This window comes from Triturus cristatus, chromosome 7 (genome assembly GCF_964204655.1).
Source record: "Triturus cristatus chromosome 7, aTriCri1.1, whole genome shotgun sequence".
Classification (NCBI taxonomy): domain Eukaryota; kingdom Metazoa; phylum Chordata; class Amphibia; order Caudata; family Salamandridae; genus Triturus; species Triturus cristatus.
Genome location: NC_140590.1, coordinates 1,202,012,498 through 1,202,025,662, shown reverse-complemented (window position 1 = coordinate 1,202,025,662; position 13,165 = coordinate 1,202,012,498). Strand labels below are relative to the sequence as shown.

At 41.7% G+C, this 13,165-nt stretch overlaps 1 protein-coding gene across 1 annotated transcript in view; it reads right to left on the bottom strand.

Moving 5' to 3' along the window:
* LOC146811599 (transmembrane protease serine 9-like) overlaps window positions 1-13,165 on the bottom strand; it is a 452,993-nt gene that overhangs the window by 44,612 nt on the left and 395,216 nt on the right. The window contains exon 7 of the mRNA XM_085618580.1: window positions 4,883-5,045. Coding sequence (XP_085474706.1) covers window positions 4,883-5,045 — 163 coding nt within the window. The remainder of the gene's footprint in view (window positions 1-4,882; window positions 5,046-13,165) is intronic.

Here is a 13,165-nt window from a genome sequence, read left to right as displayed (position 1 = left end):
TATGTTACTCGTACAAGGAAGGGCATACGACATAAGAATCTGCTAGCTTCTGGAATTCTTTGTGGTTCCCAGTGGGGGGTTGTCATGTAGGATCACAAGCAGTATTGGATCCTTCTCTGAACACGCACCATGTTAAGAGGGAAGACTGTATATACTCTGTAGGGTGGAGTCGAGATGAGATGAACTTGTGGAGAAGGTAAATAGGTATGGCTTCTCTGGTAGGAGCTCTCCCTATGATCCCTTTTCTCAGCCATAGATAACGGGTGTGGGGGAAGAATGCCCTCATACCAAAGGAATAGTAAAGACTTTGTCCCGACTTTCAAGTTTGAAGCACCACCTTATGGCCACCTTGTGTTTGCTTTGTTCGCCCTAAGTTGGCATGGTATGCCCAGACGTGGGTCCCTTGCTCACTTTGCCACTGGATTCAAGCTAGCCTGGCTGATGAGGGCTGTTAGCCCGAAACAGTCCCAGGATGCTTGTTTCTGGTCCAGGGAAGACATGGCTTGGCAGTTCGGGATGGACTGTTCCCATGAGGCACAGGGTCAAGACTGATTTGCATATATCTCTGTCTGGACTGGGGGGGCAAAGTGAGCTAAAGAAAGATGATGGATTCAACCCAAATCTGTGACTGGGAGTGAGTGTCTGAAAAGTTTCAGCGCTCTGTCCATCATCTCCTTGTGTTTGCTCTGTTTGCCCTAAGTTAGCAGGGTATGCCCAGACGTGGGTCCCTTGCTCACTTTGCCACTGGATTCAAGCTAGTCTGGCTAATGAGGGCTGTTAGCCTGAAACTGGTACCAGGATGCTTGTTTCTGGTCCAGGGAAGACATGGCTTGGCAGTTCGGGCTGGACTGTTCTCATGAGTCACAGGGTCAAGACTGATTTGCATATAGCTGTGTCTGAATTAGGGAGACAAAGTGAGCTAAAGAACGATGATGGATTTAACCCAGATCTGTGCCTGGGAGTGAGGTTCTGAAAAGTTTCAGTGCTCCGTCCATCATCTCCTTGTGTTTGCCTACAGGTTCAATCAGGTGCATGTCATCCATGTTCGGGTACATGCCAGAGGTATTTTTTTTCTAATGATGATGTAGATGTCTGTGGAGGTGAAATTGATGAGCATAATGAAAGGGTGAAAATGGTTTTAAAGAAGTGCAAGGAGTTCAATTTAATGGAGAAGGCACAACAATGCAGATTCAGTTGTAAAGAAATCGATTATTTAGGCCATTATGTGACAGGTGAGAGGAAGGTACCTAAAAAAGAGACGATTGACACTACAATTAAGTTGAGTTCACCTAAGAATAAAAAAAGAGCAGAATTTTTCGGCAAATTCATTGACAACTTAGCAAGCAGAATTTTCAATACGAGGAGTCTTTTGAAGAGCAAGGTGATATATGGATGGGGTAAAGAATGTGAGGCTGAGTTTAAAGACATCAAAGATTGCTTGAGGCAACATCTAAGCTGGAAGCTTTTATACCTAGGTGTAAGGTAATGGTAACCACTGATGCCAGTTCAAAAGGATTGGGGGCAGTGCTTATGCATCGTAACGATTCAGGAGAGGAGTCAAAAATGACCTTAGCCTTCATCAGTAGAGCTCTTCATTAGTCGGAAAAAACAATCACTCAGTTATGGAGAAGTAGACATTGACTGTTCACTGGGCCTTAAACAAGCTCAGGAGTTATCTGTAGGGTATACAATTCAAAGTACATACTGACTACAAACCACTGAGAGAAATATTCAGAAAAAAGGGTTTAAAGGCAATCACCCAGGGTGCTGAGTTTACAAGTCAAAGTCAAAATGATCTTTATTCAGATTTAGGAAATCCATAAAAGAGATAAAAATATATTTCACAAGAGTTCAAATAAAAAAATGACATTTCCTGGTCGGCTTGGACTTTTTTTAAACAATTTTGTTAAAATCAGGTATTGATCAGTAATACATGCAATGATTGAGCAAAGGACGCTGGTTATTCATAAAAACAGTTAATGAAAAACATAATTTTAACCATAAAAAGTCATGTCTGGCTTTGATAGAGAAGTAAACATAAGCTCTTAAGGCACATCGTGTTTGGCCCATTGTCTATAGTATATGGCTGACAGGGGTTTTCTTCTGTTTATTACACACATGATATAAGTTGAAACAGTAAAAGCGATCACATCATTCTCTAAATTACACAGACATATAAAAGCATCCTGGTAATAAACAAGCATTTCCTAATGTCATAAAAACCCCACAAAACAACATAAGGCGAATCGTTGATTGTGTGACTGTCCATAAGGGCATTTGTTTAAGCTTTTTGAAAATGCATCACTGTTAGGAAAAGCTACAAGCGGGTGTAGTATGCCCAGCCATAATCTTGTCAGATAAAATCTCTGCTGAGAATTCATTACCTTTATCAAATACCTTGCATATGCTGGTGTATCGGGTGAAGCATGTATCTAGACATACTTGGTTTTTGGCTTTCTCTGAAATCCCTTGCAACCCTTTTATTCTCGATGAAATTAGTTTTCATCTCCATTTTTAATATAGCGTAGGATGATAGCAGGGTTTGTTATAGTGATGTCTTCATGTAATTTTTTAACAAACTGTTAGCCTATGTTGACCATGAGATCTTATTATGATGTTCAAGCATATGGCAGTCAAACATAGCATCTTTAGACTATTTAGTCCCTGACTTGCTCCAGATATTATACCAACAAGTAATTGTATTTAGACCAATTGTATCCTCATGATAGGGCATATCTAATTCTTTATGGGTAATAAATGATGGTACAGATTGAGGAACGGCCAAAAGCCTGCATGGCAACTGTTTTTCCTCGGTTTGTAGAGTCGAAATCTCAGCAAAACCCCATACGGCGGCCCCATATGTAGCAGTGGGGATGCATTTACTCCTGTATATACCTTGTTGGTGTATTACCAATCTTACTGGAGAATCTGAACAATGCCTCAATTGATCTAGAGAGAAAGGGATTCCCACGATGTGGAGGGGAATACTCCTTGTCCCCTTGGTTAGATAAACAAACAATAGAAGGAGTACGACCAGAAGACAACTCAATGTCTCCGAAGTATTAGGAGAAGTGCACAAGAAGGGAGATTGTCCTTTCTTAAGAAGACCCCTCACTCACCAACCTGGTTGGTGACATGCTTCATCATCAGGGTCCCACCCGAACAGCCGAATGCCATCCCGGTGTGCTTCAACACCTGATTACAGTGGAGCGGGTTTTTTTGTGTGAAAGTGAGTGAAAAAGTGATTTAAAAATTGGCCAGATTTAACTCACTGAACATTTTTATTCTAGAGCAGCTGGACAATATTAAAAAAAAGGTTGCTAAGATACCTTTTTGGGTAAATTGACCTCAGGTATCTTTAAAGTGATAAAGTGTGCTAAAAAGTGCATAAAAAGGTCTACATGTTTCAACCTGTAGTGAATAGTACTAGGTTTTCGTCAGGACCAGAAAAGGAGGTGACCTGGGCGGTATACACACGCTTAGGTGTACCCTACCCTTGGTCACTTGCACCTAACCGTGTACTTACAGGCAGGTATCCTTTCATCCGATTGTTCGAAAGGAAAGAATTACAAAACGCAGCTATTCGTGCCTCATGGGAGTCGGTGTCTTGGTGCTGGCTCAATAACGCGATTGTGTGTGGTCAGTCACCGGCTGTTGTGCCCGTGGGGCGGGTCTGTATCCTAGGCGCTACAGCCAGTGACTGACCACACGCAATTGCGTTATTGAGCCAGCATCAAGACACCGAGAAGTTGAGGTAAAACATTGTTTTCATTGGCAGTGTCAAAATGATCCTGTAAAAAATATATAGCTAATCTATTTCTTCCTATGCCCCTCGCAGCCCTTTTTAATTAAATGTTTTTTATTCATGGGTATTGCTTTTTCCCCGTTGCATGCTTCTGCCCTTCTCCTTTCCCTTTTATACTCCTGCATAAATGTCTCTGTACTCCACCCTGTTTTTTATAACCCTTAAAAGAGGGACCCCACTTAAACCCGCCATTTTTTTCATCCAAACCAATATTTCTGCTCTATGTTCTTCCTTCACTTCCTTCTCATTTTTCAGTCTTCTTACCTCTTCTGATGTTTTTTTAAAGACGATGCACTCGCTGCGGTGCTGTCTACTTACTTCGCTTTTAACGCACAACACCTTGCTTCTTAAAGTCCCTCCTGTTCTCTTCTATATTTCCATCTTAAAATGTGATACATTATTTTTAGTATTATGACCTCCTCATTTTTTCTTAATGTGTACTCAATCTTTTTGAAAAGCCTTTTGTCAGCTCCCAATTATCTTTATTAGACTTTTATTCACTGCACGTTAATTTTTTAAATGTTACCACACCCTACGACACTCGAAGCTAGACCTTAACAAAACATGTGTATTTGTAAAGCACACATATCACCCAAGGATCTGAATAAGAGATGTTTATTTTTACCCAACTCAATGGTACTCATTTTATCGACTCAGTTGGATTAAAGGCTGAGTGGATTTGAACCTATGACCATGAGATCGAACACAAGACGCTACACTGGATGCATTAGTCCACTGCGCCACCAGACTCGGCTTAGACCTTGAGACGTTCTTATTTCAATGTGCACCTTATTGCATTCTTGAAATAAAAAAGGCAAACGAATAATGCATATATATAGATGCTGAACAAAGATATCTAGAGGGAAGATAGAATTGGAACTTAGATATGACAAAAGGAGGTCCTACGATGGGAAAAGCTTAGTGGCAAACACCACCTAATCCTCTAAATACCTAAGAGCTATTTTGCCTGAAACATCACTGCAGGTGTTAAATACACATACTCATCATGAAAAAGTGGCTAAAACCAGAAATAAATTATAAATTTACAAAATCAAAAATATTCACCCTCAGACTTACTATAGGAAACACTGGGCGGCGGAAACCACCCATTTCTCAGAGATTAGGGTCCCTCCGCACATATGGATGCCATTTGCCAGGATGTTGACCTGCCAGGGCCATTCGCCGGTCTCGACCTCTTGTACGTTATCTGTATGAGTTCTTCTCTTTGGTTTCCCACACTCTTTGGAGAGAAAGAGCGATTAGGCATCTTATATTACAAATGTTCTTGAACAATAGACCGGGATTTATCTACACAAAATGACTGATCAGGGAAAGATTTACCTAAAACAAAAATGCTCCCCCCCATCCACACACGGGTGAATGAGGGTGAGACAGCAATTTATAAAATAATAAGAACATGATACAGTTTATAATAAATGTGCAGAATTAACATGTAATCATTGAAGAAAATAATACTTTTTAAAATGCATAAAAGCTGTAAACTATTCTATTTACTCGTATTAGGCCCCAAAAGGCTAAAGCAACACTGCTGAAAAAGGAAACTTGACTGCAAATGCTAAATATGCCTTAAATGTTTAATTCCCGACCTTTCCATGAACATGTTTTTCTTAGTAAATACTAGTTGCATAATTGTTGTCCTAAATTTCAGCAAAATGTTTCAATTTACGCAAAGACCACTGTTAATACGATTCGTTTTTGTCATTTAATGGTGCAATGAAGAATTCATTCGGAGATGCAGAGTTTAAAATGTGAATCAGATTTTTTTTTAATACTTGTGTGTTTTAATCAATGGGGGTTCTGCAAAATGTTTTCTTTTCATTAATACAGATGTTTCGATTTCTACATAGACCATTGTTTAGAGACTTGGCATTATTGGGTTAGAGATGTAGTAAATAAGTGGGAAAGTAGACAAGACCCACATGAACTCATAATCATTATAATTTAGCTGCAAACTTAACAATGCTTTCTGTGGACTATTTTGTCCCTTCCTGCACAAAAACAATCAAGCCAACAACACAGACACCCTTGCACCATAGTGCAAGGGTGGCTGCATTGGCGCACATTTGCTAATTGTGCACCGGCGCTGGCTGAAAGGACAGGATTGCACCATATCTTGTAAATACGGTGCAAACCGCCCTTTCGAATAGGCATAGGGCAGCGCAGCAAAATGACTTGCAGCGCTGTCCCATGCAAATTCTTTGTAAATATGCCCCTATTTACTTACAAATTTACAAAAGGTTTAGCATCAGAAAATAGCACCCATTTCAGATAGGTGCTGCGAAGGAGAAATGCTTTTTTCTCCTTCATTTTCTGACTTTGCATGTGTGCTGCACTGTACAGCACAACTAAAAGGTGGGAACATATTTAAAGTTATTCTAAGCATAGTATTTTGTCATGGAAGGGTATCCTTCCAGTACAAAACCTATTCTAGACTCAAGGATACACCCAGGCACTATGGTGCCAGGGTGTGTCCATGGTACACGCCACACATTTCTTCACCGGCATTGGGGAGAGGGGAGGAGATTGCCATATTTCTGTAAATATGGTGCTCTCCTGCTCTCTCCTTTTCACTCAGGGTAGCACAGCATTTGCAGCTGCTGCACTGATCTAAACGAGAAACTTGTAAGTCTGGTCCCTAGAGTTAGTAATGTCATCGCTTTTCCTCAGCTGGACGTGGGTTATTTTGTGTTTGCAGAAACAAGTGCAAAATACTTGCGCAGGGTTCAGATTATTTTTCTGGAGTCCAGTGCAGTTTTAGAGAGCAGAACAAGGTGGTGGAGAGGGAAGAGAGCTTCTGGACTGGAGTCATGAGGATAAAAAAATGCAGGAAGAGGAAAAACCCAACTAAGAAAGTTCGCTTGAGCTGGCTCGTTTGCTGTATTTCAAAATGTTGGAGATGGGCCATTGTCAGGAAACAAATGGCCAGATGGGATAAGGGTGGTAAGCTTTGTGTGTATCTTTCTGGTATCTGGGGTGGTGCCAGTGCCTAATTTGTAAAATATGAAGTCCAGGTGCTCAAACTTTTTTAGGAGGCCACACCCACTTCCCTGGCTCCACCCACTCATTCCAGCAGGCTCCACACACTTACTCTATTGGCTCCACCCACATGCTCAGCTGGCAGTGCTGAAGACCAGATGTAATACATGATCTGAATTTCAGCAAGGGAGCCTTCCTCAAGTAAGGTTCTGCCAGGAGGTTCCCCCTGTTCCCGAGAAAACTTTGAAGGAGATATATGTCCAAGGCTCTAGGGATCTTCTAAGACTTAGGGAGCCCAACCATAAGAGAAGAAATGTGCCGTCAGACCGTTTGTTGGTCTGGTGACATCACAGCTTCTGGAGCACTATCTGTGTAGGGTACCATTGTCAACCACCTATTGCCAGGGCCTCATGTTCTATTGCACTCCAAATGGATACCCAAGTCACTCTCTCTATAGCTCTTGACTCCCAGTGTCTCTTTCTTAGCAGTTGTTTGTAGGTTTGAACTCAGTTACTGGCTGACAAAACAAAAACTGATAAAATAAATGCAAACTTGAGTCAGGGTCTGTGTTACATTATGTGATATAATTTTTTATTTATAAAGTGTGCATGTATGGCTCTGTAAAGAAAATAGCAGAACAAACTGCCTTAATGCTTAAAAGCCTTAAAAAAAAGCACAAAGACGAGAGGGAATGCATCTGATTCACAGTTTGTTCCATACTTTTGCATTTGCCAGAGAGACAATCCTATTTCCAGATGGCACCTTTCTAGTTTTCAGGATAGTAAGAATCAATAGCTTAAGAAGCTTGCTGTGGAACATGAACATTGACTGTTTTGGCCATAAAAGTTTAGTATGCACCTTAAATTTGTCTGCTACAGATCCAGGCTGTGCGAGGAACAATGGGTGTGCGTCACATCACAGATAGAGCATCACCTAGCACATAGTGCTTTGAGGCTGGTCCCTGAGGAGCAATGGGTGCAGTGTCACCGCACAGATACAGTGGGTCCAAGCACCTCGCGGCACATGCAGTGCTTCAACGCCAGTCTGTCTGATGGACATTAACACTTCACAACACTAGAAACACACTTTTATCCACACGAACATTTACCACATGGAATGAAATATGCATCACACAAGACATTTTTAATACATGCCTCGGTACTCGGCCGTTTAACACACAATCGCGAGGAAGGATCTTAACCCAAACCCAGTGACTTACTTTACCACACAGATATTTGTCACATGTCAGGCTGTTTACCACACAGACGGAACTTAATCATTACACTGGGAACTTTACCAAACTGGTATGTGTCAGCTTGTTTTATCACACATGTCTTATCACGAGATCTTTACCAGAGGGACATTGATCACAAGGCCCTGTGGGACTTTGATCATACTACTTCCAAACAAGATTTTATTTCACCACATGGGACATTTACTCTAGTACACAGACATTTTAGAACACCCAGCCAGTCTCGCCTCTCCCTTGTAGCGACTGGACCCTCCAATCAGTAATAAAGAAGCATCAATGGCATGCAATGCCCTTGCAGGGCCACAGGCTCACAGTCAATCGCAATATCATAATGGCTCAAGTCTCACAACCCCTGCTCTCTGGCCTGAATACAGCAGCCCCGGCCCGGCCTCACCGCAGAGAACAAGACATTATCAATATATTATAGTGACTACCAACTACTCGTCTTAACTCTGACCTGCAGCTTCAGTTGCACTTACATGTGCAGACTGCTGGCACATTGGTCCTATCCTACCGCACGAGACGACGCACATGCTGTTTACACTGCGCATGACACAATACAGGCTCACCACAGCTGCCCTGCCCCACCCGGAAGACCACACAGCTGCGCACGCCACGCATCATGTAAAATGTGCAGTGTGAATGATATCATGTAAGGTTGGCTGGTCTGGTCAGAGCCAGTCATTCACTGTCGTGTATCATGCTCTAATCTTCTGAACAGGCAGGGCTGGCCTCTAAGGTTCATTTTGGCCTACCGTGCCTGCAGTGATACCTGCTACCCAGTGATTTAAACCCTGTATACTGCTACTCTCATGCAGTACAGCATTTATGGTGCTGGTGCGTGCTGGCAGTTTTTTTATGCAGTGCACTGCTGTACTGCTGTGCACAACGAGGTGAGGTCTGGCAGGGACTGCGCTGTGTTTTGGTGGGCTGGCCCATGCCACAAACAACAGCATGCAAAAGTAAAAATGTATCATTGTTGTCCTGCTTCAGCTGGATTCAGTTCAGTGCATCATGCAAGCTCTTAAAACAGTAAGCTACGCACTTTTTAATTACTCCGACCATAGCACCATTGATTGAACATCCATAATAGTTGTCAGATTTTTCACAAGCATCTATCACCTAGAACCATTTCCTTCACTCATTTTTCGACCTCACAAGAACCTGTGACCTGCAGCCAGAGCTGAGAAAAATTAAGCAATTCCATTGGCAAATCAGAATATATTTTATATAAAGAAGTTTACAAATTTCACAACTTTCTAGATACCATTACTAAACTGAATGCATCTGCCTTGAACAAATGAAGGGTGAGCTAGCCCAAACGGAAATGCAAGCTGTGATCTGAAGATTGTGCTCAGTTAAATTATTGGTAGCCAGCTCAGTGTTTATGTTTGAGTTAACTGTGGTCGAGCAACCCCAGCCCTCAAACCCATGTGTGCCATAATACTAAATAGTCTACTACAATACCTGCTGCAATTCAAAACGTCCGACGTCGCATTGGTTGCTCTGAGGCTGAGAAGGACCTGAACTTTCCAGGCCCCAGCCTGCCTCGACCCCAGCTCAAGCACGTCATCATCCCTCAAATATAATTGACCAATGGGAGTGACATACTCAGGCAGGCGCGCACGACTGACATCACTAACGTGATGCAGTCATCATTCCTGGACCTGGGTGGGCCTGACTTAGCCTAGTATTGGTAGACATGCACCCGAACAGAAGCCTCCTTTGAGGTCGGACGTTTTAAATTGCAGCAGGTAAACACATTTATTTTTAGGAATTACGGGCACATCGCACAGGGCAGAAAAATTCAGTAGCTCCGGCCCTGTTAAATAGGTGCCAGTGCTAAGCACCAGAAAGCACCAGCACAAATTAAGCACTGGGTAGGGCTCGATCAGGCCTGCTTCAACTAGGTGGTGGACCTAGGGCCATCGCAAGAGGGTAAGTAGCCTGGTTTAATAAAACAATAAAATGGAAAAGCTAACCTGATCCTTTTTGTTGTAGCTAATACGAAACACCAGCGGATGGCACCAATTGCTATGATTTATCTTTTACCAGACTAGTTGTCTTCCTAACTAAGTGCTGCATCTTGGCTCAGAGAGGCTCCATGAAAGCTGTGTCCCCCGGTCCTATAAGAGCTTTTCACATGTCTAGGCGGGCATGGAGCAGTGCCAACTGTGGACCTTAATGACCCCCTGTGTGAACAGTGCTCTCAAGTTTCTGCTGCGATTCTCAGACACAAATCATTTTTGAGAACAAGATGGAGTTGTCCCCCATAAAGTGAGCAGTGCAAGTGCTAATTCATGATACAGTCGCTGCCTACGTTTTTGGCTCATTGCCGTCTTAAATAGTTAAAGAGCTAAAGCAACACTATTTTATCACCATAGTCACTGGTAAATAGTTGCTTGTCATAGGAGGTTTAATAGATTGTGGGGCTTTTTTTCTGGGCATGTAGCAGTGGCGGCTCCTCCTCTAAGGTGGAGGAGCACCGCCTCACAACTCTGCGAGCAGTAGTTAAAGGAAAACTAAAATGATGATAACCAGCGTTATTTTCATTTTAGTTTTCTGTCACCTGGTGCGGGGCGGGACTGGACTGCCAGAGCTGTGGCCAGCAGGAGGAGTGGTTGATCCACTTTAAAGTGTGCATATCTGTTTGGCCGGCCCTCTCAGGCCAGCCAAACAGTCATGCGCAGTTTGCACGTTCTGCAACCAGGGAGCAGAACATGCCCAGGCCCCCTTTCTCCATCTGAGCACTGAACCACGGCACTCAGATCAATCACAACCAGCAGCGGCTGGTGCAGGTTATCGTTGTGAGGCTGGGCGGGGCCCTGCAAGGGGGATGTTGACAGATGACAGAATAGGGCAAATTAAATAAATAACTCCTATCCTGTCATCTGTCGACATACCCTCCTCAACCCCCCACCGCGCTTACCTGCACCGGCCACTGCTGATCACAACACTGTATTGCAGGTATGTAGTAGCATTTGTAAATAACAAAATATAACACCACAGAATAACACAAAATAGCATAATAACACAAATAAAACATACTAAGTCACAACAGAAATAAAGTCGATAAAAAGCAAAACAACAACCACACTACAATACAACATCAGATTGCAAAACTGCTGCTAAAAACACAACAGAACAAAAACACAAAATATCACCACCAAATCAAAATGCAACACAAAAAATCATGCAAAAATATTCTGGTCATATATTAGGACCTCTAGAAGCCAGCTTTAGGCTATAGAAGGCGTTTGCACCAAAGCACCCTTGACTGAAATGAAATAGCTCCAGTCAAAAATGTTTTCCAATTGTCCCAGGGTCTCGTAATTGTTGTGAATCTCGTATTACTATTAACAAGATCATGAAACAATTTGAGAAGAGATCTGCTTCAGTAACCTCCATGCATTTATTGGGTCTAATTGTTGACACATTTTTTCAAATCTGGTGAACTGCTTATGACAATCCCATCTTTTGGAGTGTGTTTGCTTTCAATTTATAGAATTCAAAATACTTGTTGCTACTTCGGTCTTTATTAAAGGTGTTGGTTGAATTCCAATCCCTGTACAAATAGGTGTTTGTACAGGATCAGAATTCCAAGCTATACCATTATTATCTAACCTCGCTCTTTTCTCCTGACTTCATCCGGGGAAAGGGCCCAAATTTTATTTTACTTGATTTGGTGCAATACACACCGAGGTTATGTTATTTTATAGGATGCTTTCCATTCCCACCTTCATCTAGCACACCTGCAACTGGAAGGACCGTGGCAATTGCACTTGACCAAGCATTTTTGAGTTTTCAATCTGTCCAATTCAGGGAATCAGACCATTTGCAACTGAAAAAATGCTTTATCTGGTGTAAAAAGCACAATGTGAGATTTGATAACTTGTTACCGAATCAGAATTTGAGTTTTGCAATTTGGTTTTTGAAAGGGGCATGTTGAGGGCGTCCCTTCCTAATACTGAATTGGAATGGTATGTATGAATGTATTTCAACCAAAATGCGTCCACAAAACATTTGCAATTGATAACCAATCGAAAGTTGGTGGTAACTCATCCTTTCGAGAATGGTTGAAAAAATATATTTTAAGAGCAGATAGTGTTGCAAGGGACCATTGCCTACTATTAAAAAATAAAACTTCAAAGTTAAAATTTTGGCGGGAAGAGCACCCCGTTTTCCTTTAAGGAAATTGGGCAATGGTTAGAAAAACGATTGCTTTATTTAAAAGCAATCACAGACATTATGGTCTGTTGACCCCATCAGGCCACCATCCCTGTGATGGCAGAAAATCATAGTGGGTCACAAATTGTGATGTACCTCATTAATTTCATGAGGTAGGTCTATTTGCGACCCATTACAAATTGCTAATGGAACCCAAAAGAATTTCATACATTAGGAATAGCAATTTTCGAATTGCAATTCGCAAAAAATCGCAATAGAAAATTGCTATTCCTAACTTTTGTACATTTAGCACTATGTAAATTATTCTGATTTAGATTCATTTTAAATGCATTTATCTGATATAGATATCATAATAATTTAGCCTTGTTCCAGCCCTCCTTCATTTAACAGCTCTAATTTACTGCCTGCATGATTTTCATGATTATATCATACACAAAATATCCTTAAATAATTGTGGAATGTGAGAAATTGGGTTGTTGGTTGAGTGCAGTGTTAGCCCTGCTCAAGCAACAACCACAATCACTGGCAGGGTGAACCACAGAAGTCACTAAATTAATATGTGCTTAAGCCTATGGTTGCTTGGCACAAAAACAGTCAGACTTAACTTAGAGGCAATGTGTAAGATATTTACGTAGCTCACAAACAGTAATAAAGTGAAAACACAACACAAGAAAAATCCCACACCAATTTGGAAAAATAGAGTTCATTTTAATAATTTATTTGACACCAAAACACTAAAAATCCGATCAATAGAACCAAAGGCATGAATTTTTAAAGTTTAAGGTAATACTACCGTCTAAAAGATCAAAGCACCAAATGCGGACATCTAGTCGCCTGAGAAAATTTGGCCGACTCTGAAAAGGCCCAACTCAGATGCAAACAGGTGATTGGGCTGGTCAGCGCTTACCTTCGGACTTAGAAGA